This window comes from Aquarana catesbeiana, linkage group LG09, assembly GCF_042186555.1.
Source record: "Aquarana catesbeiana isolate 2022-GZ linkage group LG09, ASM4218655v1, whole genome shotgun sequence".
Lineage (NCBI taxonomy): Eukaryota > Metazoa > Chordata > Amphibia > Anura > Ranidae > Aquarana > Aquarana catesbeiana.
The window spans coordinates 251,296,497-251,319,713 of record NC_133332.1 but is presented as its reverse complement, the minus strand read 5'-3'; the positions used below and the strand labels follow the sequence as shown (position 1 = coordinate 251,319,713).

Here is a 23,217-nt window from a genome sequence, read left to right as displayed (position 1 = left end):
AAAGTATTCACACCCCTTGAAATTTTCCAAATTTTGTCATGTTACAACCAAAAACGTAAATATATTTTATTGGGATTTTATGTGATAGACCAACACAAAGTGGTGAAGTGGAAGGAAAATGATAAATGGTTTTCAACATTTTTTACAAAATAAATATGTGAAAAGTGTGGGGTACATTTGTATAGCGCCCCCCGGAGTCAATACTTTGTAGAACCTCCTTTCTCTGCAATTACAGCTGCAAGTCTTTTTGAGGATGTCTCTACCAGCTTTTCACATCTAGAGAGTGACATTTTTGCCCATTTTTCTTCTTTGCAAAATAGCTCAAGGTCTGTCAGATTGGATGAAGAGCATCTGAACAGCAATTTTCAAGTCTTGACACAGATTCTCAATTGGATTTAGGTCTGGACTTTGACTGGGCCATTCTAACACATGAATCTGCTTTGATCTAAATCTAGAGCTGTAAGATTCTGGCTAAAACGAGAATCTCAATTTTTTTGCTTATATTATAGATCACGATTCTCGCGGTGTAACATCATCTTTCACATTATACCAAAAAATTGGGCTAACTTTACTGTTTATTTTTTTAATTCATTAAAGTGTATATTTTCCCCAAAAAATCGAGTTTGAAAGACCGCTACACAAATACAGTGTGGCATAAAATATTGCAACAACCACAATTTTATTCTCTAGGGTCTCTGTTAACAAAAGAAAAAAAAAAAAAAACCCACACATACATACACACTCGACAGAAAGTATTCAGACCCCTTTACATTTTTCACTCTTTGTTATATTGCAGCCATTTGCTAAAGTTCATTTTTCTTCCTCATTAACGTACACACAGCACCCCATATTGACAGAAAAACACAGAATTGTTGACATTTTTGCAGATTTATTAAAAAAGAAAAGCTGAAATATCACATGGTCCTAAGTATTCAGACCCTTTGCTGTGACACTTATATATTTAACTCAGGTGCTGTCCATTTCTTCTGATCATCCTTGAGATGGTTCTACACCTTCATTTGAGTCCAGCTGTGTTTGATTATACTGATTGGACTTAGGAAAGCCATACACCTGTCTATATAAGACCTTACAGCTCACAGTGCATGTCAGAGCAAATGAGAATCATGAGGTCAAAGGAACGTACATTAATGAGGAAAAAAAATGAACTTAAATGATTTTAGCAAATGGCTGCAATATAACAAAGAGTGAAAAATACATACATTATATATATATATATATATATATATATATATATATTTTCTAAGTAATTTTCAAGCAAAAAAAATACAGATTTTTAACATGTGTCAGAAAAAGGTTTAGTCTTTAAAGTGGATGTTAACCCTCACATATACCCAGTGAAGTGAACAGCCTCTAATGGTACACAGAGATGAAACAAATCCTCCTACATAAGTTTTACATGTATATCTGCTGTCTTCCCCTTTCGATATTCTTTAGAATTCTTACATCGTGTTAAAGAGGAAGTAAAACCCTGGTGGGTTTTACTTCCTCTTTATTTCCTTGCAAAGGTAAAGCATAATGGGCTAGTATGCATCGCATACCTGAAACCGAAGCCCGCGATGTCACCGTTGTCCCCACTAGCAGAGAGCGTCCATCTTTACCCCTCTTCCTTCCAGGGCCGTGAACTCTGGCTCTGTGACTGGCCGGAGTCACGTGATGACCCCTTTAGAAACAGCACGATCTGCCCTTTCTAAAGTGTGCATGCGCCGTAGTCATCAGCGCACGGCTTTATTGTAAATATCTCCTAAACCGTGGAGGTTTAGGAGATATTTCCAGCACCTACAGGTAAGCCTTAATATAGGCTTACCTGTAGGTAAAATTGGTTGTACAGGGTGTACAATCACTTTAAATTCTTCAGATCCATGCTATAGCCAAATTACGACTACAGCGCGGACCTACTTTGCCGGGAGTACGTCAATAGACGTCCTCCCGTACCCGAGCAGCCGGCGCGGCACGCTCTGTGATCAGCAAGTCTATGAGACTTGGCTGATCACAGATCGGAGTAAGGGGTCGATCCCGACCCTTACCATGCGATCAGCTGTCAGCCAATGACAGCTGATCATGTGATGTCAACAGAGCCGGTAATCGGCTATTTTTTCTCCTCGCGCTGACAGCGTGAGGAGAAAAAAAAAAAAAAGGCGATCACCGGCGGCTCTCAGAGGGACATCGGCCCCTATCAAGAAGAGCTGCCGCCAGCTCATGTGCTCACCTGTGCCACCTACCAGTGCCCACCAGCGTCACCCATCAGTGCTCACAGTACCACTCATCAGTGCTATCAATCAGTGCCGCATCAACTGCTGCCCACCAGTGTCACCTAGAAAAGCAAGCTAAGCAGAGAGGGGTCCCACCGCTCAGGTAGGCGCAGACCAGGGGAGATGAAAGCCAGTGTAGTATTATCCTTCAAGGGGGAAGAGTCCCAGGTGCTGGCTGATGCAAGATGAGGCAGACAAATCGAGGAAAGCTGGAAGCCGCACACCGGTATAATGATGAATGCTTTATTTAAAAATCAGAATCATGAAGAAACACGAAACATAACAGCAGAAGCGTACAAAAGCAGCTGACGCGTTTCACACTACGAGTGCTTATTCACAGCTACGAATAAGCACTCATTGTAGTGTGAAACGCGTCAGATGCTTTTGTACGCTTCTGCTGTTATCTTTTGTGTTTCTTCACGATTCAGCTTTTTAAATAAAGCATTCATTATACCGGTGTGCGGCTTCCAGCTTTCCTCGATTTGTCCACCAGTGTCACCTACCAGTGCCCATTAGTGCCACCCATCAGTGCCGCCTTATCAGTGCTACCCATTAGTGCCGCCTTATCAGTGGCCATCAGTACCGCCTTATCTGTACCCATCAGTGCCGCCTTATCTGTGCCTATCAGTGCCGCCTATCAGAGCAGCTTACCAGTGCCGCCTCATCAGCGCATATCAATGAAGGAGAAAAATTACCTGTTTGCAAAATTTTAACAAACTATGAAACGGATTTTTTTTCTTCAAATTTTTCCATCTTTTTTTGTTTGTTTAGCAAAAAATAAAACCCCCCAGCTGTGATTAAATACCACCAAGAGAAAGCTCTATTTGTGTGAAAAAAAATGATAAAAATGTAATTTGGGTACAGTGTTGTATGACCGCGCAATTGTCATTCAACGTGCGACAGCACTGAAAGCTGAAAATTGGTCTGGGCAGGAGGGGGGTTCAAGAGCCCAGTAAGCAAGTGGTTAAAAGCAGAGCTCCACCCCAAAAAGGGAAGTTCCACTTTAAGTCCTCTGCTACATTTGGCAGGTCATTTTTTCAGGGGGGGAGGGGGTACCCAGTTTGGAGAGATACCCGCTCCCACTTGCGCTTGGATTGCCTAGGGAAGCGGAAGTTCTCCTCTCCCCCTCCCTCCCTGCGGTCTTCTGGGGGATGTCACGGGTCCGAGAGAACTGCTGGACCATTCAGAAAGCTGCAGTGCGGCTCGGGCATGTACAGCGGGCAGCTGGCTATAGAGCCGCTAGCATAGCCCGGGTGAGGATGGCTCTGGATCCCTGGACAGGTAAATGTCCTGTTATTAAAAGTCAGCAGCTACAGGATTTGTATCTTCTGACTTTTTTTTTTCCCCAAAGTGAAGAACGGCTTTAAACCCCCCGATGAAGGGGGTGATCTCTGGCCCTAAAATGCTTTGACTCATTTATAAAGTCTTGTATATATTGTTTCCAATATTAAACCCCTTAGTGACTGAGGGTAAAACAAATGTTAAAGAGGAACTGCTGTCTGCTCACATAATTTGTAGTAAAAACATCTTTGCCATTCTGAAGCTTCCCTCCAACCACTTGGCATATTTTATATATACTGTGATTCTGTACTTGCCAAATATGCTGCAGAAATCTCCCTCCACTGAGTCTGGCTGTATCCATTTTAGCTATGGGCAGCTGAAGCTGCTGGCTGTTCACTTCCTGGATTTTCACAGATACACACCTCCAGCTCTGCAGCTCTCATTGGCCCTCTTATGACTCACCCCCTCCTCCCTTCCTGGCAAACTCGAGCTGTTCATGAGGTCATAAGCCTAGGCTAATGACGGGACGAGAAACAGGAAGTGGGCTGTATAAGGCATTTACTGGCAGAAAAAAAATGTTTTACTATCCAAAGTTAAAACAACAACAAGGGCAGAAGATTTAATAGATGGAAAGATGAAAAAAAAAAAAATAACGACTGAAGGTCCGCTTTATTGCACAATTTTGCAACTTTATGGTGGTAAATGGTAACGGTTATCTCCTGACATTTTTTATTTTTTTTATTATTATCAAAAGGAAAACTGGCCCAAGGTAGTAAAAAAAAAAAAAAAAAAAAAGACTCCAAAAAAAAAACACTTTTTTTATTATCTGTATGTTTTTATTGCGATTACCATAATTTACCACCAAAGAACCACCAAACACAAATTTGCAACTTTGTTTACGGTGGTAAATGGTAATGGTTATCTCCTGTCCTGATTTTATTTTTTATTATTATTATTATTATTATTATTATAAGAAAACTGGCAAAAGATAGTAAAAAAAAATACCAAAAAAAAATTTTTTTAAGGGGGTGATCGCTGGCGCCGAAAACGCTTTGGCTCATTTATAAAGTCTTCCATTTGATCTTGCATTGGAATGAATTTGCATCTGGACTATTATCTGGTGGCGAGGTATTTGCCGTCACTACTAGAACCATCCACCTACCTTGGTCACAAATAGCCCAGGTTTGGTTCAGACCAATCCCGAAAGAACTATGCAGTGTTTGCGTCTAAAGAAGAACTCAGGTTTGGTCCAAACTGAACACGGAAAAAAGCTGCCACTGCCGCTCAATCAACTGCGGCCATGGCGATCCCCACCAGGTCAAGGATATGTTCAAGATATCCTTGACCTGATATGGCCACATGGTCATCTTAGGTCAATGACATCAACCTAAGATGACCATATCAGGTCAAAAGATATCAGGAACATCCCTAACCCTTGGTGTACACGCACCTGCAGGGTGAGCAATGCCTCGGTCACAGTTGACTGGGCGGCAGTGGCAGCTTTTTTTCCCGTGTTCAGTTTGAAGTCCAAGTTTGGACCAAACCTGAGTTCATCCCTAGATGCAAACACTGCGTAGTTTGAAACCCAGAACTTGGGGCTCGTTCACATGGGTGACGGTAAAAACAGTTGAGCCGTGGTTTTACTGTCCCCTAACTCAGTGGTCATCAACCCTGTCCTCAGGGCCCACTAACAGGCCAAGTTTTATGTATTACCTTGGGGAGATGCAGACTAGAATACTGCAATCACTGAGCAGCAAATGATATGACATGTGATGTATTTCAGTTATCTTGCAAACCTGGCCTGTTAGTGGGCCCTGAGGACAGGAGTTGATGACCACTGCCCTAACTGCCATGGTGGAGAGATGGGGTTGTACACATGATGGGACGGCGGCAAAAATTATACTAAATGGCCACGCCACAACTGCCTAGCAACCACATGAAATACATGCCGTTGTGGTACAGCGGTGTGGGCTTTTCGGGGTTCAAACCAATGGTTAGGAGCCACCTATCAAGCGCCCTCCAAAAAGCGATCCACTGCAGATCACTTCTAAGAGGGGTGGCAAGGGCTGCTGCAAGTGTGAATGAGCCCCTAAAGTGGAAGGCAAGTCACGTGGAAGCCACTGTGATTGGCTGTCACATGATCATAAAAGCTCCCAATCACAAGTAAGCATTTGGAGCTTAACGATCCCCGCTGGCTATCGTGTTGGGAGGGCGCTCTCAGCACGGCAAGTGGTTTACACAGGGTCGCATGTATGCGCACGGTTAAATCTACTCCCACCCCCATTCTAAGACTTTTCTATCTACCCTGTAAAAGGAAAGATACCTATACTTACCTGTAGCTCTGTTCTGGTCACATGACCGGCTTCAGTATAGCGGAGGGACACCGGATGCCCCATAGTAAGCCTATGGGTGAGGTCATCTCCCAAGCTCTGCAGCCGTTGTCGGCAATCTCCCCTCAACACTGAAACCAGTGCTGGAGAGATCATGGGACCACACCATACCAGAGCGACTTCAGAATAGGCAGGTATACACATCTTAACTTTCATGGGGTAGATAGAATAAACTTAGAATGGGGGTGGGAGTAGATGCAAGTTTAGTTTTGACTTGCCTTCCACTTTAAAGATCTAAAACTCTACAACAACAATCAAAACCTCAAAATATACATTTTCGTTGGCCTTTCCCTTTAAATCATCTTAACCCTCTCACCTTGTGACCTCCATAAAAGGCGATCTCTTCGGAGTTGGCAACCACTCTGGAGTGCATGTACCTCAGCTCTCCTTTCCTCCTGGCCTCCTCCGCCACCAGTTTGCCAAACTTCGGTGAGCATCCCCTCAGCACCTTGGCTGTGATGACCACCACCAGTCCAGCTATGGTGGACGGCCAGCCCGTGTTGGCTCCCTTGGACTTGGCCGTGCTCAGCAGCGTGTAAGTGGTCACTATCACATCCAGCACCGGTTTGGTCAGGTTGGAATACAGATGGGCCACAGAATTGGCAAAGGCCACCACGTCCTCGGTCAGAGACTGGTCGGGGTTTCTCAGCCGCCCGTCCATGTTGCTGACCCTGTAATAAGTCTGGTTTCCAAAGTACAGCTGGTAAGCGTGGGCCACCAGGCGGCTACGGAACGCCAGGCTGAGCTGCCCCTCCAGGTACCTTATGGCGCTGTTGATGAACGTGGCCGGGAGGGCGATGAGCAGCCACTTCAACAGCTGGAACACGAAACTGGCCGGCCTTTTTTTTACAATGCACCGGGTCAACCGGCCGTCCAGCTTGGCCACGTAGACCGAGAGGAACGTCCTTGAGATGAGGGCGGCCGAGTGCAGCACCAGCAGCCCGAACTCCTTGCAGGCCAGCTTTGGGAAGAGAAGACGTAGGAGGCGGGCCAGTCTCTGGAAGAAGATTCGGTTCACCCCGGTCCGCTCGTAGCCCGGCGCGGCGGCCGACGACGCTCCTTGACCGTCGTAGAGTCCATTGGAGCCTTTATGCTTGTGTTGCTGGAGTAACAGGTGCCTCAGGACCGGATAGAGGCGGCGGGCTCCGTAGGTGGCCAGGGCCACGACGGCCACCCGTTTGAGGACGGCGCCGCGGGTCACAGGGGACGGGCATACCTGGATCATGGCTGTAGCTTGATCGATATGGCTCTTCCACCTTCCCCAAGGGATATCTGACTACAGCTTCACTTTGAAAGCAATATAGGGGTCCATCAACATGGCCATGGGGCCCCTAACTGCACTTCAAGGAGAGCCACCTGCACCCATGGGGCCCCTCACCAAATGGAGCACTTGGCTTGTAGTTAACTCAGCCCACAATAGTTTTCTTCTCCCCCTTAGAACTCTCCAGGCACAGCTCAGGTGACCCGTCCCCTGCCGCCTTCCTACTGTCACTTCCCGTCTCTGTCCCCACGACTCGCTGTCACCCTGCTTGGTAACGGTTAGTCGGAGCCGGCGGCTGGCCCCGCCCACCCTGCCGATGACAGCTGGAGGAGGTAACCTGAGAAGGACGGGGACATGGAAAGCAGGAAGAGTTGGGCGGAGCCCCGGCCTCTTCCTAAATAGGCTTTCTGCCAGTCTACATGGTGGCTTTTCAGGCTTCGCGGGGCTCCTCCTACTTCCGGCTCGCTAAAACTTTATTAAAAAAAAAAAAAGTAAAGCTCGGAATAGTCGGAGCAACAGGTGACGTCATGAGTCAGTCAGCAGCCCCTGTATCCTCTGTTTTGGAGGAAAGGAGGGCTGTGCTGAAGAAAAGAACCTGGTTGTCAGGCCGGGCGATCTGTATAGTAAATAAGAATAAAATGGTCCTGTAAAAAAATAGTTTATGAAGAATAAAAAGCACAATAAATCGTTCCTCATAAGGGGAAGAGTTATATATCCAATGTCCTAATCCCCAGGAGCACATAGACACTGTTTGTCATGTGTGCCAGCACCCTACTTTCCCTTTGCCACTCCATTTTTCCTCTTTGGTTGCTAGGATGCTTGCATGGCAACCAATGGCACTGTATGGCCCAGCCGCCTGCGTCCTAGCTACGGTTACACCTCATCCCTTTAAACCCATACACATATTAATTACACATGTTCTGTGGCTGATTAACCACTTCCCGCCTGGCCTATAGCAGATTGACGGCCGGGAAGTGGTTCTGTTATCCTGACTGGGCGTCATATGACATCCAGCAGGACAACATGCCGGCGTGCAGCCAGCGCAACGATCGGTGGTGCTGTGTGGCACTCTGGCACACCGCATCTCCGATCATGGTATGGAGCCTCTGACGGGGGCTCCTTACCACGTGATCAGCTGTGACCAATCACAGCCGATCATCGCATGAACCAGGAAGTGCCGGTAAGCGGCTTTCCTAGGTTCACGCTGACAGGGAGAGCCGATCGGTGGCTCTCCCTGTCAGAGGAGGGGTCTGTCAGCACATTGATTATCAGCACAGCCCCCAACAGATTTGCCCGTCAGCTGCCAGTCTGTGCCCCATCGAGATTGCCAGTCAGTGTCCATAACAGTGCCAATCAGTGCCCCATCAGTAATGCCTGTCAGTAGCTCCTCATCAGTGCTGCCTATCCAGTGCCATCTATCAGTGCCCATCATTACCACCTATCAGTGCCCATCAGTGCGGCCTACCAGTGCCCATCAGTGCTGCCTATCAGTGCCCATTAGTGCTGCCTATCAGTGCCCATTAGTGCTGCCTATCAGTGCCACCTACTAGTGCCCATCAGTGCCGCCTATCAGTGCCACCTTATCAGTGCCACCTCATCAGTGCCCATCAGTGCAGCCACATCAGTGCCCCTCAGTGAAGGAGAAAACAAAATTTTATAACAGAAATAAATAAAAACTAATTTTTCTAATTTTTTGTTGTTGTCATGTAGGTAGATTAACAGCATAACCATTGGTACATCACAGAACATTGTATGGAGAGTACATATGTGCACATACAGGACAAGAAAACTGCAAACACCACTACATGCAGTAAGGACACACAATTGTGGAAACACAAAACACAGGAGATTGAATCCAACCAACTACCAAACAGTTCAGATTCACATAGTACTTATTCTAAAAGGGGCAATCATTATTAAGAGGTCCAGGGGGCCCACACCTTTTCGTATTTCCACTGACAACCTTTATTAATGTATGTAATTCTATACATAGGTAGGGCAGCTCCGATCTGTGCTTTCCAGGAAGAGAGAGATGGGGGGGTGCTAAATAAAAGGTAGTAAATCAGTAATTTGGAATGATGAGAACCATGTTCATCCTCATGAACCCCCAAAAGGGCCAGCTCGGGTAGCATTGGAAGGGACAGTTTCAGTCTAGAATTAATGACCCTGAATACCTTCGTCCAATAGGCCGAAATGACGGGACATTTCCAGAACATATGGAAGAACGTGCCTATGTGTGTTTTACATCTAGGGCACTCAGGGTTTCTGTTTGGAAAAATTTGAAGTTTTTGGGGTGTGTAGTAAACCCTGTGTAAAAATTTTACCTGAATGAGCTTGTCCTTGGAGGAGATAACCAGTTTTGGGCCATACTCGAGACAGTCCTCTCAGCCCTCCCTGTCCAGCGAGGGTATGTCTCTGTGCCATGATTCCCATAACCTCTCTAATTTGGGGGGGTCAGTGCCCAGGAGTGTACAGGGTGGAAAGAGACTTGGCTAGGTCTCCCGGGGCCAGAAGCTCCTCAATGGGGTCAGCCTGGAGGAGAGGCAAGCATGGAAATTGGGCCCTGGCTGCATGTTGTAGTTGTAAGTACCGGAACCCCATCCATCTAGGCAAGTCGTATTTGGCCCTCAGGTCTGTGTAATGTAGCAGGGTTCCCTGGGGCATAATGTGGCCCAAAGTTGTAATGCCATATTTGGCCCATACCTGGGGGTCTGGAATGGTGTGGAGGTGTGGTAGGTTAGGATTCCCCCACAAGGGGTGTGCTTGTGACCACTCATCCGGCCCCTTAAAATGCCGTCGAGCAGCAGTCCACACCCTCCGTGATGCTCTAGTTGGCCCCGGTGTCGTCTCGTATGCCCCGGGTCCCCTGTAGGCAAAGCTGCGGAGCCCAGCCAGTGAGCCCAAGCAGCTAATTTCGTTTTTTTTTAAATAAAAACTGCAGAGGTGATCAAATACCACCAAAAGAAAGCTCTATTTGTAGGAAGAAAATGATAAAAGTTTGGTATGGGTTCAGTGTTGTATGACCGCGCAATTGTCATTCAAAATGTGGCAACGCTGAAAGCTGAAAATTGTCCTGGTCAGGAAGGGGCAAAAGTGCCCGGTATTGAAGCGGTTATAGCGGACCTTCAGTCATTTTTTAAACTTTCCATTGAATAAATCCTCTGCTCTTGTTGTTTTAACTTGATCTTAACTTTAACTGGATAGTGAAACATTTTTTCTGCCAGTAAATACTTTATACATCCCACTTCCTGTTTCTTGTCTGGTCATTAGCCTAGGCTTATGACATCATGCACAGCTCTTGCCCTCTCACTCTTGTGAGAGTTTGCCAGGAATGGAGGGGGGGGGGGGGGGTGAGTCAAATGAGAGCTGCAGAGCTGGAGGTGTGCCTCTGTGTGTCCGTGTAAATCCAGAAAGTGAACAGGCAACAGCTTCAGCTGCCCACAGTTAAAATGGATGCAGCCAGACTCAGTGGAGAGAGATTTCTGCCGCATATTTGGCAAGTACAGAATCACAGTATATATAAAATAATATGCAAAGTAGTTTATTGGGAAGCTTCAGAATGGCAAAGATGTTTTTATTACAAATTATGTAAGCAGACCACAGTTCCTCTTTAAGGTGGTAATTGAACTCACTTGGTGCCTTATCTACATTCAATTAGCCACAGAACCTGTGTAATTCATATGTGTCAGGGCTTAAATGGATAAGGTGGCAAGCATAGCTAGGATGCAGGCGGCTGGGCCAAACAGTGTCCTTGGTTATAGAACAGGTACATAGCTCCCAACTGTCCCTGATTTCAAGGGACTCTCCCTGATTCAGAACTAAGTCCCTCTATCCCTCTTTTCTCCTCATTTGCCCCTCATTTTGGTCTGATCTATAGACCCCTTTCACACTGGGGGGTGCTTTTTAGCACTAAAATTAGCTCCCGAGTGCTTTCACTTGCGGGATGGGAAAAAAAGTCCTGCAAGCAGCATCTTTGGGGCGGTGTAGGAGCGGTTTTTATAGTGGAAGTAGGCATTTGTAACCATTGCAAACAATGATGCTTTGCAGCAAGGACTGCTGGGAGGCAGGTGGCCTGGTCCATACACCATCATTGGTTGTTGTGGTGCAGCTGCGTTGCGGGTCATTGGTTGCTATGGTGCAGGTGGCTGGGCCGTACAGAACCATTGGTTTTTATGGTGCAAGTAGGCGTTTGTAACCTTAACAAACAATAATGCTAGGCAGCATGGGTTACTAGGACACAGGTGGCCTGGACCGTACAGCATCGTATGTTGTTATGGTGCAGGCAGGCTACATGCCATTGGTTGCTAGGGTGTAGGATGCATACAGAGCCATAGGTGTTTTATGGTGCAAGTAGGTGTTTGTAACCATAACAAGCAATGATGCCTCACAGCATGGACTGCTGGTACACAGGTGGTCTGGTCTGTACACCATCATTGGTTGTTATGGTGTAGACGAGTTGTGGGTCATTGGTTGCTAGGGTGCAGGTGGCTGGGCTGTACAGAGCCATTGTTGTTTATGGTACAAGCAGGCGTTTGTAACCATAACAAACAATGATGCTTTTGCGGGTTTTTTATGGTCCAGGACACAGGTGACCTGGACCATACAGCATCGTTGGTTGTTATGATGTAGGGGGGCTACACATCATTGGTTGCTAGGACGTATGTGGCTGGGCCATACAGCACCATTGGTTGTTATGGTACAGGTGGGTGTCTGTAACCATAACAACCAATGATGCTTTGTTGCATGGATTGCTAGGAAACAGGTGGCTGGGCCTTACAGCATCAGTGGTTGTTATGGTGCAGGCAGGCTTTGCGATATTGGTTGCTATGACACAGACATCTGGGCCGCACAGCATCACTGGTTGTTATAGTGCAGGCAGGCACCTGCACCATAATAACCAATGACGCTGTGTGGAAGTGCAGCATTGGTTGATGGGACACAGGCTGCTGGGCTATACAGCTTCATTGGTTGGTATGGTGCAGGCACCAAAACAACCAATGATGCTGTTAGGCCCAGCAATCAGCGTCCTACCAACCAATTTAGTAGCCTTGCCTGGTGTATACCGGGCAACGATACTAGGCTGCAGTGAAGACACAGTGTCTGCTATGGACACTCCAGCCTCAGTGTCCTCCCCCAATGCGTGCCGTCTGAGGGGGTTGCCTCAATTTACCCCTGCTAATCCCAAAAGCAATAAAATATCTGTAAACTTAACCACTAAAATCTCCCATGCACTTCACCATGTTATAGCGGACCTGGAGCAAAATTGTAAGGTCAGCTTACACTGTCTAGGCCCATCGACCATCAGCTTGGTGCCAGATACCATGCCTAGGCCCCTTCACCATCAGCTTGGTGCCAGATACCATGTCTAGGCCCCTCACCATCAGCTTGGTGCCAGATACCACAATATACCTTCAGAGGTCTAGTGGCATCCATGCCTCAGCAAGTTATGGTGGGTGGTGATGGCTGATCGGTGTATATACCAAGTGTTACTCTACATTGTGTTTCAGCTTGCTTTACCGTAATCGTGAATTTTAAAGCTGGAATGCCAAGTTTGCCAATTTTTACAATTTCGGTGGGGAAAATAATTATTTGATCCCCTGCAGATTTTGTAAGAAATGAAGGGTCTATCCTTTTTATCATAGGTGTATTTTATATGATAGAGACACTGAAGATGGGTCATGGATGGGTCTTCCAGCATGACAATGACCCAAAAACATACTGCCAAGGCAACAAAGGAAGTGGCTGAAGAAGAACCACATTAAGGTCATAGAGTGGCCTAGACAGTCTCCATACCTTAATCCTATAGAAAATGTATGGAGGGAGCTGAAACTTCGAGTTGCCAAGAGACAGCCAAGAAACCTTAAGGATTTAGAGAAGATCTGTAAAGAAGAGTGGACCAAAATCCCTCCTGAGATGTGTGCAAACCTGGTCACCAACTACAAGAAATGTCCTACCTCTGTGCTTGCCAACAAGGGTTTCTCCACCAAGTACTAAGTCATGTTTTGCTTGGGGATCAAATACTTATTTTACTCACTGAACTGCAACTCCATTTATAACATTTGTATCATGTGTTTTTTCTGGATTTTTGGTTGATATTCTGTCTCTATCATATAAAAAAACCTATGAAAAAAATGATGGACCCTTCATTTCTTTGTAAATGGGAAAACTTACAGAATCTGTAAGGGATCATATAATTATTTTCCCCACTGTACATTGCATTGGTCTAGGTTGGACCAACGTAAGTATTCATGTGCCATACCCGTGAGCAGTGCCGGGACAAGGTCATCTAGAGCCCGGGGCGAACATACCAAACTGCATGCTACCCCCCCCCCCCTAGATGTATGAGCATGATGTGTCAGCATATATTCCCCCCATAAAATTAAAGTGATTCTAAGGGTTCATTTTTTTTTTAAAACAACAAACATATCATACTTACCTCCACTGTGCAGCACATTTTGCACAGAGTGGCCCCCAACAATGGCGTCACTAGGGGGGGGGGGGCAGAGGAGGCCCTGACCCCCCCCCTCAACATTATACTGTGCCCCACCATGTGCCCCCCATATTTAAAAAAAATATATTTTTTTTTTAACAAAAAGGTAATGTCTAAGAACTCCTGCAGGTGATTCCTCCCCCCTCCCTCTGCTCGCTGACACTGCATAATGCGAGCGCTCACACAACCACGGCCGCCCGATCTGCTCCTTCCCCTGCATCCTCATTGGCAGGGAGAAGAGCAAGTTGCAGGAAGGACTCCACCAGGACTCTCAGTTACTGAAAAAACAGACTGATTTCTCCCATCCTTAGGACAGGAGAACCAGCCTGTAAATTCCAAGAGATGCCAGACCAGAGCAGTCAATAGCAGGGGGCAGGACAGCAAGAGGAGGCTGGGGAACCCCACAGTGGCAGAACACTAGGGCCCGGAGGCAAGACAACCTTTGCAACCCTGATAGTTCTCCCACTGCTTTGGACCCTTATATTTTCTTGGTATGCTGGTGACATATATCTCTTGTTTTCTGCCACCCTGGGGGGGCCCCAATACAGTAGGAAGGAAGCTCACTGCAGAACATGTGAAAGGGCCGTTGTGGGATCGTAGTATATAAAATTGCATTTTATAGTTGCCCCCCTACTTTTGTCCCTGTCCCCCCATGTGCCCCCCCCTAAATATGAAAGCTGGCCCCCAACCTGCTCTTCTGGGGTCCCTCGGTGGCTCTCGCGGCTCCTCCCCACATCAAATAACCCCCCAGGAGAAGCGCTCTCCCGGGGGGTTACCTTGTGGGCACGCTCCTGAGTACAGCATTTGCATCCATAGCCGCCAAATGTATGACTCGGCCCCGCCCCCTGCGTACGTGTCACTGGATTTGATTGACAGCAGTGGGAGCCAATGGCTGCGCTGCTATCAATCTATCCAATCAAGAGCCAAGAACCTCAGGCAGGGAGACAGCGCATCCCCGATGGGTCAAGTTCCAGGGTTCAGGTGAATAAAATGGGGGGGCTGGGGGGGCCGGTCATAGGTGTTTTTTCACCTTACTGCATAGGATGCAGTAACGTGAAAAACACGAAGGTTTACAACCCCTTTAAGCACTGATCTGCAAACTTACCCCCCTAAGCATAAATATAAATTCCCCTCCTCCCAGTACAAATCCGGCCCCCCTCTGAAATCCTCATTCCCAGCACAAATCTTTGCCCCCCCATCCCCCAAATTCCCCCCCAACACAAATGCCCCCCTTCCCCCCCAAAAAAAACAAATTACCCATCCTAGTACAAATCTTCTACCCCTCAAATTAAATTTTCTTTCTTAGCACAAATACTAAGCACAAATCCCCCCCATAAAAAAATGCCAGCCCTACCATATCTCCCAATCCCCCCTACCACAAATCCTCTTCTCCCATCACCTATCCCCACACAAATCACCCTAAATCACAACTCCCAGCACTTCCGCTCAAATTTCTCCTCCTAGAACAATTCTTACCCCCTGCCAGCCCCCAAATTCCCCCTTCCAACACAAATCCCCTTCCCCAATTTCCTTGCAGCCCCCCTCTCCTCATCTCACATGATGCCACAGTGCCCAGGGGGCAGCCGTCCCTCCTGCCCACCCCTTGTCCCGGCCCTGCCGGGGAGATCCCATAGAAATAAGAAATTTCTGTTGCAGGGGATGCCCAATATTGACTTGTCTCTTAGTGCTGACATCTGGGAAGATCAGTGAGCCAATCACACAAGAGCAGGAAATTACATTTGGGGGGGGGGGGGGTTCTGTATTCCATCTGTGTACAGCACACCTCCAGGTTGCCATATTGTGTTTTGGAGAAAGTTACAGCTCTGCAGATTAATATGGAAAGGTCATAACATTTAACGAAAATATGACTTGTGAAGCAATTGGGCTAAATTATTATTTTTTATTTGCTATTTTTCTCCCATGAAAGTGGAGTTACCCTTTAACTTGGCATCTCAAGCAGAATCACATTATGGAAACCTCTATGTACTAGTCAGTGACAGTATCATATTTTATTCCTTTGGTACCTGCGCTTGTCATATATAAGAGCGCCATCTGGTGGTTGAATGGAATTCTGAGTTATGAGAGTCTGAAGATAAAGTCTCAGCGGTCAGAAGACCAAACAGCCTGTGACCTGCTAATAATATCCCCTGATGTGTGATATAAGATAGATTATAGGAAAACATAAGTATCAGGGACAATGTCAGGGACCACCAGTGCTGAATGTCAGGGACCACCAGAGCCAAATGTCAGGGACCACCAGTGCTGAATGTCAGGGACCACCAGTGCTGAATGTCAGGGACCACCAGTGCTGAATGTCAGGGACCACCAGTGCCGAATATCAGGGACCACCGGAGCCAAATGTCAGGGACTACTAGAGCCAAATATCAGGGACCACCAGAGTTGAATGTCATGGACCACCAGAGCCAAATGTCAGGGACCACCAGAGTTGAATGTCAGGGACCACTAATGCCGAATATCAGGGACCACCGGAGCCAAATGTCAGGGACCACTAGAGCCAAATGTCAGGGACCACCAGAGCCAAATGTCAGGGACCACCAGAGTTGAATGTCAGGGACCACCAGTGCCGAATATCAGGGACCACCAGAGTTGAATGTCAGGGACCACTAGAGCCAAATGTCAGGGACCACCAGAGTTGAATGTCAGGGACCACCAGTGCCGAATATCAGGGACCACCAGAGTTGAATGTCAGGGACCACCAGAGCCGAATGTCAGGGACCACCAGTGCCGAATATCAGGGACCACCAGAGTTGAATGTCAGGGACTACCGGAGCCAAATGTCAGGGACCACTAGAGCCAAATGTCAGGGACCACCAGAGCCAAATGTCAGGGACCACCAGAGTTGAATGTCAGGGACCACTAATGCCGAATATCAGGGACCACCGGAGCCAAATGTCAGGGACCACTAGAGCCAAATGTCAGGGACCACTAGAGCCAAATGTCAGGGACCACCAGAGCTGAATGTCAGGGACCACCAGTGCCGAATATCAGGGACCACCGGAGCCAAATGTCAGGGACCACTAGAGCCAAATGTCAGGGACCACAAGTGCTGAATGTCAGGGACCACCAGAGCCGAATGTCAGGGACCACCAGAGCCAAATGTCAGGGACCACCAGAGTTGAATGTCAGGGACCACTAATGCCGAATATCAGGGACCACCGGAGCCAAATGTCAGGGACCACTAGAGCCAAATGTCAGGGACCACTAGAGCCAAATGTCAGGGACCACCAGAGCTGAATGTCAGGGACCACCAGTGCCGAATATCAGAGACCTCCGGAGCCAAATGTCAGGGACCACTAGAGCCAAATGTCAGGGACCACAAGTGCTGAATGTCAGGGACCACCAGAGCCGAATGTCAGGGACCACCAGTGCCGAATATCAGGGACCACCGGAGCCAAATGTCAGGGACCACAAGTGCTGATGTCAGGGACCACCAGAGCTGAATGTCAGGGACCACCAGAGCCAAATGTCAGGGACCACCAGAGTTGAATGTCAGGGACCACCAGTGCCGAATATCAGGGACCACCAGAGTTGAATGTCAGGGACCACCAGAGCCGAATGTCAGGGACCACCAGTGCCGAATATCAGGGACCACCAGAGTTGAATGTCAGGGACTACCGGAGCCAAATGTCAGGGACCACTAGAGCCAAATGTCAGGGACCACCAGAGCCAAATGTCAGGGACCACCAGAGTTGAATGTCAGGGACCACTAATGCCGAATATCAGGGACCACCGGAGCCAAATGTCAGGGACCACTAGAGCCAAATGTCAGGGACCACCAGAGCCAAATGTCAGGGACCACCAGAGTTGAATGTCAGGGACCACCAGTGCCGAATATCAGGGACCACCAGAGTTGAATGTCAGGGACCACCAGAGCCGAATGTCAGGGACCACCAGTGCCGAATATCAGGGACCACCAGAGTTGAATGTCAGGGACTACCGGAGCCAAATGTCAGGGACCACTAGAGCCAAATGTCAGGGACCACCAGAGCCAAATGTCAGGGACCACCAGAGTTGAATGTCAGGGACCACTAATGCCGAATATCAGGGACCACCGGAGCCAAATGTCAGGGACCACTAGAGCCAAATGTCAGGGACCACCAGAGCTGAATGTCAGGGACCACCAGTGCCGAATATCAGGGACCACCGGAGCCAAATGTCAGGGACCACTAGAGCCAAATGTCAGGGACCACAAGTGCTGAATGTCAGGGACCACCAGAGCCGAATGTCAGGGACCACCAGTGCCGAATATCAGGGACCACCGGAGCCAAATGTCAGGGACCACCAGAGCTTAATGTCAGGGACCACAAGTGCTGAATGTCAGGGACCACCAGTGCCGAATGTCAGGGACCACCAGAGACAAATGTCAGGGACCACCAGAGCCGAATGTCAGGGACCACCAGAGCTGAATGTCAGGGACCACCAGAGCCGAATGTCAGGGACCACAAGTGCTGAATGTCAGGGACTACCGGAGCCGAATGTCAGGTACCGAAGGAGCTGAATGTCAGGGACTACCAGAGTTGAATGTCCGGGACCACCAGAGCCGTATGTCAGGGACCACAAGTGCTGAATGTCAGGGACCATCAGAGCCGAATGTCAGGGACCACCAGAGCCAAATGTCAAGGACCACCAGAGCCATATGTCAGGGACCACAAGTGCTGAATGTCAAGGAAAATCAGAGCCGAATGTCAGGGACCACCAGAGCCATATGTCAGGGACCACCAGTGCCGAATGTCAGGGACAACCAGAGCCGAATGTCAGGGACCCCCAGAGCCGAATGTCAGGTACCGAAGGAGCTGAATGTCAGGGACTAACAGATTTGAATGTCCGGGACCACCAGAGCCGTATGTCAGGGACCACTAGAGTTGAATGTCAGGGACCACCAGAGACGAATGTCAGGGACCACTAGAGTTGAATGTCAGGGACCACCAGAGACGAATGTCAGGGACCACAAGTGCTAAATGTCAGGGACCACCAGTGCCTAATGTCAGGGACCACCAGTGCCTAATGTCAGGGACCACCAGAGCTGAATGTCAAGGACCAAAAATAAAAACCTTTAGATATCCTTTAAGCATTTCTCTACAATTTCCAAACTGATTATATTCTGCTGGAGTGAAAAATCGAATATGTTATTATTTATGGTATTTAGGTGTGAACATCCACTACAGACCAATGTTAATTTTGACGTCAATCTTCAATTTAGTTTTAGTCGTATTTTAGTCATCTCAATTGTTTTAGTTTTAGTCAACTAAAATATTAATAATTTACTTGACAAAATAAACACAGCAAAAGAGTCACAACTTCACCTATAGAAGATACAGGGTGCCGAAGTTCATCGCCATTTCACGGGCGCATGCCATATTAAAGCGTGGCATGTTGGGTATCTATTTACTCAGCGCAACCTCATCTTTTATATTTTACCAAAACATTGGCTATTATATTTTGCGTTTATGTGCCCCAAAATTCACTTTAGTATATTTTGTACTGGGAATTTTGCGTTTCCTAAACTGTTACGCTAATATCGTACGACATAGAAAATGGAAACTAGCGCAATTTTATTCTGTAGGGTGTCCGATTGGGTAGTAGAGTTGGCTCTAGCAGTGACAGCACACCTCTCAACTTTCTGAGATGGAAATGAGGGACACCTTTCAGCAAAAGTATGCAGGCATAGGACACACCCCTTGCCACGCCCCCTTAAAGGAAAATTGTACAAAAAAAAAAAAGACATCCCCCAACTCCCGCCGCCCTCCGGTGCTTCTACTGATTCACCACTTCCATCGGTGAGTCGGAGACAGGACAGACAGCCCCGGATGTTTACCATAGAGATTTCCGGTAGACCAGATGGAGTCTCTATGACCGTTCGGAGGCCGGGCGCGATGTTATGACGTCAGTCACGCCCGGCCTCAGCATTCAAACAAATGGTGTTGCCTCGGCCGGGAAGCCGAGATCGTTTTTTTTTTATTTATTTTTTATTCCAGGCTTCCCAGCCTAGAGGTGAGATGTGGGGTCTTATTGACCCTCATATCTCACTGTAAAGAGGACCTGTCATGCCCTATTCCTATTACAAGGAATAAAAGTGATCAAAAATTTTTTTTTTTTTTTAAAAAGTGTGAAACTAAAAAAAAAAAAAAAGTAAAATTAACAATAAAAAAATTTTTTTTTAAGCGCCCCTGTCCCCGTGTACGAGTGCACAGAAACACATACGTAAGTCCCGCCCACATATGAAAACGGTGTTCAAACCACACATGTGAGGTATAGCCACGAAAGTTAGAGTGAGAGCAATAATTCTAGCCCTAGACCTCCTCTGTAACTTAAAACATGTAACCTTTAAAATTGTTTTAAAGCGTCGCCTATGGGGATTTGGTGCCATTCCACGAGCGTGTGCAATTATTAAGTGTGACATGTTAGGCTGCGCAAATACCGTGCAAGATAAATTGTTGTAACAACCGCCATTGTATTCTCTAGGGTCTTTGCTAAAAAGAAAACTTATATAATGTTCTTCTAGCAAAAAAAATATGATTTTTACATGTAGGAGAGAAATGTCAGAATTGGCCTGGGTGGCAGGGGGTTAAATAGAGGATATGAGTCAGTATATGGAGGGTAGAAGGGCAAAGTCTGCAGCAGATGGTGAAATACCTGGGCAATGCCATCATAAATAGTGTAAAGATTGTGTCACATACAGCTATAAAGCCAGCTCAGTTTACATTTGTCACACACTGTCACATCCCCACTGATCAGTCTGGGTCTGCTTTGTGACCACGTGGGCTTAGTACATTCAGCGCTGTCCGCGGGGCAATAAAGTTTATTCAACCTGCGATTCACGCCTCGGTTTGGCCGGTGCCAGCGGACCGGAAGCCGGAAGTGGAAGGGAGTGAGTAATCAGAGTCCAGTGTGCAGTGACAGATCTTGTGGATTGGCGGCAGGTGACTATGATGGGCTCTCTGTGGCTTTCCACGTTGTTTGTTGCCTTGTCTTTGTGCTTGCCGTATACAGCAGGTTTAGGGTTTCTGTGTCTTTGGACTACAAGTCCCAGCATGCTCTGACAGCCAAGGGCTATGGCAAGAGTTGTGTTGAACAGGAATGTAAAACATTTCAGCTTAGTTCTCTTTTTTTTCCCCCCTCTGTTGATCCTGCCAGAACTGTAGTATCTTTGTCAATTTCTGGGAGCTGAGCCGGGGGCGGGGGCGCTGCTGGGATTATAAAAGACCCCTGGGGCACCTCGAGGACAGTAATAATGGGGTATGTGTCGCTTCGCGGTGGGTGTGGCCTGAATTGTGGCGACGGTGGGAGGGGTTTAAAAGGCCAGTATTAAATAAAGCCCAGGCCTCCTTGTACCCGTTAAATAGGCTTTGATTGCGGTGTCACAAGCAAGGAGGAGTCTAAAAGACAGGCATAAACTTCAGCACAATGGTTTTTAGAAAATGATCCTCTGCTATTGCATATGGTTTTCAGCTGACCGCGAAAAAGAACTTTATTAAACTAGCCAGCAACTGCTAAGACAATAAACTGTTTGTTCATTGAACACCATGACAAAAAACCATAGGGTGTGTCGGGGGTCAGGGTGCGCCTCAGGCAGGGCGTGTGGGGGGTCGGGGGCGCCTAAGGTGCGGTGTGTCGGGGTCAGGGGGCGCCTAACGTGTGTTGAGTTTAGGATTACATATTGCATAAAGTAATGAGGTCAGTAGTATGTAATACACTGTGTGTGTGTGCAGGGGTCAGGGGTCTAAAACAAAGTACAGGAGTCAGTTGTGTAGCACACAGAATGTAGGGGTCAGGAGAATTTAAATTCCACCCACAAATACTTTCCCTTTTTCATCAAAAATTCTCATGCAAAGCTAAGTAATTAATGCACAGGGTACCTAAGATGAGGAGCATGTCCCCGCGCAGGGTCCCGGGGATGAGGAGCATGTCCCCGCGCAGGGTCCCGGGGATGAGGAGCATGTCCCCGCGCAGGGTCCCGGGGATGAGGAGCATGTCCCCGCGCAGGATCCCGGGGATGAGGAGCATGTCCCCGCGCAGGGTCCCGGGGATGAGGAGCATGTCCCCGCGCAGGGTCCCGGGGATGAGGAGCTTGTCCCCGCGCAGGGTCCCGGGGATGAGGAGCTTGTCCCCGCGCAGGGTCCCGGGGATGAGGAGCTTGTCCCCGCGCAGGGTCCCGGGGATGAGGAGCTTGTCCCCGCGCAGGGTCCCGGGGATGAGGAGCTTGTCCCCGCGCAGGGTCCCGGGGATGAGGAGCTTGTCCCCGCGCAGGGTCCCGGGGATGAGGAGCTTGTCCCCGCGCAGGGTCCCGGGGATGAGGAGCTTGTCCCCGCGCAGGGTCCCGGGGATGAGGAGCTTGTCCCCGCGCAGGGTCCCGGGGATGAGGAGCTTGTCCCCGCGCAGGGTCCCGGGGATGAGGAGCTTGTCCCCGCGCAGGGTCCCGGGGATGAGGAGCATGTCCCCGCGCAGGGTCCTGGGGATGAGGAGCATGTCCCCGCGCAGGGTCCCGGGGATGAGGAGCATGTCCCCGCGCAGGGTCCCGGGGATGAGGAGCATGTCCCCGCGCAGGGTCCCGGGGATGAGGAGCATGTCCCCGCGCAGGGTCCCGGGGATGAGGAGCATGTCCCCGCGCAGGGTCCCGGGGATGAGGAGCATGTCCCCGCGCAGGGTCCCGGGGATGAGGAGCATGTCCCCGCGCAGGGTCCCGGGGATGAGGAGCATGTCCCCGCGCAGGGTCCCGGGGATGAGGAGCATGTCCCCGCGCAGGGTCCCGGGGATGAGGCGCATGTCCCCGCGCAGGGTCCCGGGGATGAGGCGCATGTCCCCGCGCAGGGTCCCGGGGATGAGGCGCATGTCCCCGCGCAGGGTCCCGGGGATGAGGAGCATGTCCCCGCGCAGGGTCCCGGGGATGAGGAGCATGTCCCCGCGCAGGGTCCCGGGGATGAGGAGCATGTCCCCGCGCAGGGTCCCGGGGATGAGGAGCATGTCCCCGCGCAGGGTCCCGGGGATGAGGAGCATGTCCCCGCGCAGGGTCCCGGGGATGAGGAGCATGTCCCCGCGCAGGGTCCCGGGGATGAGGAGCATGTCCCCGCGCAGGGTCCCGGGCATCAGGAGTATAAAATGCACAATGTGCAAAGGGTCAGGAATACATAACGCATGGAATGCAAGAGTAATAAAGACACAGGGTACAGGGGTCAGGAGTATGTAACAAAGTAAGTGCAGGATTCAGGGGTATGTAACACACAGAGTGCTGGGCCAGTGCTAGGTAACACATGGGGTGCTGGGATCAGGAGTACATAACATAGTGCTGCAGTCACTGCCGAGTTTACGAGTACACAATGTGTAGAGCTCAGCAATAAACTGAATGCTTAACCCCCCCCCCCCCACCACCACCACCACCACAAGGGCCAATTCCATCTGCAAGCCAAAGGGGAGGGGATTCAAGCTGATAATGAGTAGTTTTTGGGGAAGAGACCTGTAGGTTCCTCTTCTGCTCATTTCTTCCCTTACATTTTAACGCAGGCTGCG

At 48.7% G+C, this 23,217-nt stretch overlaps 2 protein-coding genes across 2 annotated transcripts in view; one reads left to right on the top strand and one right to left on the bottom strand.

The window, feature by feature from the left end:
• Positions 1 to 7,623, bottom strand: part of ABCD1 (ATP binding cassette subfamily D member 1) — a 93,233-nt gene extending 85,610 nt beyond the window's left edge. Inside the window, exon 1 of the mRNA XM_073600171.1 lies at positions 6,258 to 7,623. Within this exon, the coding sequence (XP_073456272.1) occupies positions 6,258 to 7,166 (909 nt within the window). The 5' untranslated portion in view covers positions 7,167 to 7,623. The remainder of the gene's footprint in view (positions 1 to 6,257) is intronic.
• Positions 7,624 to 20,475: 12,852 nt separating this feature from the next.
• BCAP31 (B cell receptor associated protein 31) overlaps positions 20,476 to 23,217 on the top strand; it is an 88,870-nt gene continuing 86,128 nt past the window's right edge. Inside the window, exon 1 of the mRNA XM_073600170.1 lies at positions 20,476 to 20,633. The gene's annotated coding sequence lies outside the window, so the exon portion shown is untranslated. The remainder of the gene's footprint in view (positions 20,634 to 23,217) is intronic.